Below are 4,348 nucleotides of genomic sequence, written 5' to 3'. Positions count from 1 at the left end.
TTATTTAATTTATTAACAATAGAATTATTTAATTTATGACTTATTGTATAATAGAATCTTTATTTTTAATAAAGCTTGGATTTATGAAAATATTTATTTATAAATGTTTCTCATAAAGTTCTAATTTATTCTATAATAGATTAATAAATTATACATTAATGAATGACGGATTAATCGTGTATATCTTCAAATTTTTGGAATTTGTTAAATTTAAGACGATAAATATGTAAGAAAGTTTCATAATAGGAAAACTTACTTTTCATTTTCAATTTCGAAAAAAAAAAATCAGTGTGCATGTTGTTAGCCGAAAGGTATCCGGAGCTTTCAACAAGCACCAAACGTCCAATTAAATCTAAAGATCATAATTAATATAGTTTGGTCAGTTACACATATTTAATAGAAAATATACATATAAGACAACTCAAATAATTGTTGTATATCTTTATTTGTAAAAACCATACTGGCAAAGGATAAAATTTACGATAAATCTTTCGGTATATATGCAAATACAAAAATTTCTTGACAATCCAATAAAACATTTTAAACTTTTTCAAAAGATAAAACAATATATTTAAATATGTCAATTATTACATATTAAATTAGAAAAGTAACATATCATGAAGTTAAAAAACAGTTGTTATTAAAATCTTATTACCGCGCTTTAAGTGCGGGTACCTCCCTAGTATGTTGTATTTGGAACAAAGATGGTCATTATTCTAAACTACAAACGATCGAAGACAATAATTATGAAATGCAAGAATTATGGTTTACAAATTTACAAGACAAGAGACTGAGCTCAAGATTTCAAATATTTTATATTTTCTATATTCCATTTTCATCTCTCTTTGTACATTATCCATATCTCCTCTAAGATCTTGAGAGAATTAAAAGATCAAATAGGTTAATTAACCCTAACAAAAAGACCTTTAATTGATTTATATACACATATTTCAATATTAGGACAAAACTAGTCAGTAAGGCGAGCACTTAAGATGGTATCCTTTTGGTGCAGAAACTCTTGGAAAGACCATTAGTTTCTCTCCTCCTTTCTCCTCCCATCTTCACAAATCCAAAAAAAAAAACATTAGAGACCTCAAAAACATTAATCACAAGAACAATATCAAAATATGATCTAAGCCTAATAAAGAACATACCTGTATTTTGTAACAAAGTAGTGAAGAAAGCTTGACACTTCAGAGATTCCAAGTTCTTTGCCAGGGCAAAGTCTTGCTCCACCTCCAAAGAGTAAAAAATAGCTCTTTGATTCTAAACTCTTTTCCTGCATAAAGAAACCCTCTTTGTGAGCCACAAGGTTTCAAACAACAAAACACATTGGCACATAAAAAAGAGAAAGAAAAAAAAAAAACACTAACCATCCATCTCCATGGGTTAAAGATCATTGGATCTTCATACAGAGATGTATCATAGTTAATCTCTCTAGTGTATACATAAATTCTCCAACCTTTTGGGATTAAATAACCTGTAATTATATAAAAACATAACCACTATTTAATACAGATAAATGATTGGTCTCTATATGATTGCAAAGTTAAAACTAAAAAGGGTTAATGATCTTCTCCTCTGTCAAAAATAATTGAAATAAAACCATAGAGGGTCACGGGGAGATGATTGCTTCGCTGGATTGGTTGGTATAATTTGTAAATAATTGATGTAATGTAAGGTCCACATGCCAAATTTATTTTTCTCTTTTGAAGTATATTAAACAAAAACTAGTAATAATAACAAAAATTCCTTACAAATATAACAATCAAAATGAAAATAATTTCTTACCGTTGAGTTCCAAGTCATGAGTAGTTTTCCTCAAGACACCGTTAACAATCGTTGCCAATCTTGATGTCTCAAAGATGACCTATTAAACAAAAATGGTCCAAACACAATGTCAAAATCAAGAAACAAATCAATATAAATAATTTAATTTGTGTACGAAAATACTCACAGCTCGTGTGAATTTCATCGATTTAATATCGTCGAGAGTGAGCGGTTCGTCAGGTCGTTTTCTCTCTCTTATAGCCAAATGTTCTCTCTGCAAAATCCATAACCAAACAAAAAGGTCAATAACCGGACCAGATCAATGAAGCCGGTTTAGTGATTATTTCTTAAGAACATACCCTGAGTTCATCAAGAGCTTTTGGATGATCATGGAGATACTTAAGAGCCATCATGGAGGTTGTAGAGACAGTCTCATAACCCGAATACAAGATCGTTACCACTTGATCTCTTATCTCCTTATCAGTTAACAAGTATCGGTTATCTTCCTTCTTCATCAAGTAACCCAACATATCTGTGAAAGTCTCTCCAGACTCTCTTCGTTTTTGCATAAGCTCTGTCAATAACCTATCTATGTTGTTTCTTGCCTGAAAAGCAACCAGAAAAATGTCAGATTATTTTCACTTTTGTGCATTTTCGTTTTCTTGATGTCGGTATTCGAGTACTTACTTGGATTCCGCAGCGGTAATTCGTTCCCGGGAGATCAATCGGTACCGATAGTGTTCCTACAGCAAGCTTGAAAAACTCTGTTCGATATTCTTCAACCTCTGGTTTTTTCAAAGTCTCAGCTATTTGTAACAACGATGATAAAAATGCCATCTGCACAATACAAAAACTTGAGTCAGACATAAACAATTAGGGGTATCTTTAAGAATGATACATACCTAATTAACCTTACACATAAATGTAATAAAAATGAGTAAATAGAGGCATATGAAAATACTCAAATATACATATATATTATCTTTTAATATGTGAGGAAAATGTTAAGACCAACATTATTTATTAAAGGGATTACTAACAAAAGAATGATAGTAATTAAAGTTCTTTTATCAAAAGTAATAAATTGCTCTGACATATTAAAAACGTTAAATCCCCAATAAAGGATATAGACACGAGATTCAGATTCAATGTCTAAAAAAAAACAAAGAAAGAAAGAAAGAGAGAGAGAAGAAGCTTAAAAAACGTACATGTTTGGTCTTTTCTTGGATATCAACTGCCTCGAGGTCATCCCAACCACAAAGATAGTTTCTCATGAAATCATCAATCTTAGGCAAGAGATGGTCTTTCATCATAGCCGGGCTTATTAGAGAGAGCAACGACCCTCTCATGAGCCGGTGGCTCGGGCCATGAACCGCGGCTATGTTGCATGTCCCAAGGATATCGAGCATAGATTGTGGATAACCAGCGACTAGTCCTTTTGATTCATTCATTAGAATGTATCTGTTTAGCTCTGCGTCCATTGAGACTATTGTTGGGCAACCAAGAATGTGAGATTTGAAGAAACTACCATATCTGAAAGAAATGTTACGGGTCTCGGCTCAGAACTCTTCGATTGATTTTGTTTAAAAAATTAATGATACTTTTTATACCTTAGTCTTTGGTTTTTCATGAAATCTGGACCTTGTTTGAGAAACTCAGTGGTTTCACCAAAAATTGGCCAGCCCATGGTACCAGGAGGAAGACCTTTCTTGGAATATCGCATCTGGTTCCATCGGAGAAGAGCAGAACAGATGCAAACAATGATCACAAGAAGACCCAAAATCATCATCATCATGCCCATTTTTTTTTAATTTTCCTATGTTTTTCTTTTTCTTTGGTGCTCTGTTTTCAAAACAGAGAAAGAGAAGGAGAGAGAGAGAGAGAGAGAGAGAGAGAGAGAGAGAGAGAGAGAGAGAGAGAGAGAGAGAGAGAGAGAGAGAGAGAGAGAGAGAGAGAGAGAGAGATGGTTAAGAGTCTATGGTTTGGGACTAAATGGGTGTGTGTGACATTGTTTATATAGGAACCTAAAGGTGCAAACATGCTTATGAGAGAGAGAGAGAGAGAGAGAGAGAGATGACAGATTATTTACTATATAGGAAGAGTCAAAGAGAGGAAAAAGGGTTTTTAATTTTTAACCAACTCTGTTAGATTCATAAGTTTCCATAATTTGCTTATGCTGTTCTCAAAACAGTACTGTATACGGTCATTGAAATCTTTGACTAATATAAAGATAAATTTATTTTAAATAATTCATATTTAAATTTATTTTAAATAATTCATATTTGAATCTATTTTATGTTAACTGTGTTAGAAGTTAGAACACATGTAGACATCTCATGTTCTCTAATGAGTTCTTATACTTTTTATATATAGTTATTTGTTGTATAACTTTATGAATAATTTTCAAATAATAATCATGTTATTAATTATGATAAATTTATTTACAAATACTTATTATTGTTTTTATTTTGAAATAGTCAACTTCAGTAATTGTTTTTAAGTTAATTAAGCTTAGTGTCTTTCTTTTAATTTTGTGTCCAACTATTATTAATAAGTCTAAATATAAGAATCAGATTTC

The 4,348-nt window shown here is 31.4% G+C and overlaps 1 protein-coding gene across 1 annotated transcript; it reads right to left on the bottom strand.

The window, feature by feature from the left end:
* Positions 1–791: 791 nt before the first annotated feature.
* On the bottom strand, positions 792–4,010 carry LOC104710811 (cytochrome P450 85A2). Its single transcript, XM_010427466.3, has 9 exons — positions 3,381–4,010; positions 2,979–3,303; positions 2,458–2,607; positions 2,130–2,375; positions 1,958–2,044; positions 1,792–1,870; positions 1,374–1,480; positions 1,155–1,279; positions 792–1,059 (listed from the first exon to the last, which is right to left on the bottom strand). Exons 1-9 carry the CDS (start codon positions 3,569–3,571, stop codon positions 972–974), a joined length of 1,398 nt encoding a protein of 465 aa, XP_010425768.1. The 5' UTR covers positions 3,572–4,010; the 3' UTR covers positions 792–971.
* Positions 4,011–4,348: the final 338 nt, after the last annotated feature.

This window comes from Camelina sativa, chromosome 9, assembly GCF_030686135.1.
Source record: "Camelina sativa cultivar CO46 ecotype springtype chromosome 9, ASM3068613v1".
Lineage (NCBI taxonomy): Eukaryota > Viridiplantae > Streptophyta > Magnoliopsida > Brassicales > Brassicaceae > Camelina > Camelina sativa.
This window is presented reverse-complemented; position numbering and strand designations above follow the sequence as displayed.

Coding starts and splice junctions, on each gene's coding strand:
- LOC104710811 (XM_010427466.3), bottom strand. CDS start 3,571: ATGGGCATGATGATGATGATTTTGGGTCTTCTTGTGATCATTGTTTGC. Junction 2,608..2,978: donor TCCAAGAAAAGACCAAACAT/GTACGTTTTTTA, acceptor TGTATTGTGCAG/ATGGCATTTTTATCATCGTT. Junction 1,871..1,957: donor CGATGAAATTCACACGAGCT/GTGAGTATTTTC, acceptor TTTGTTTAATAG/GTCATCTTTGAGACATCAAG.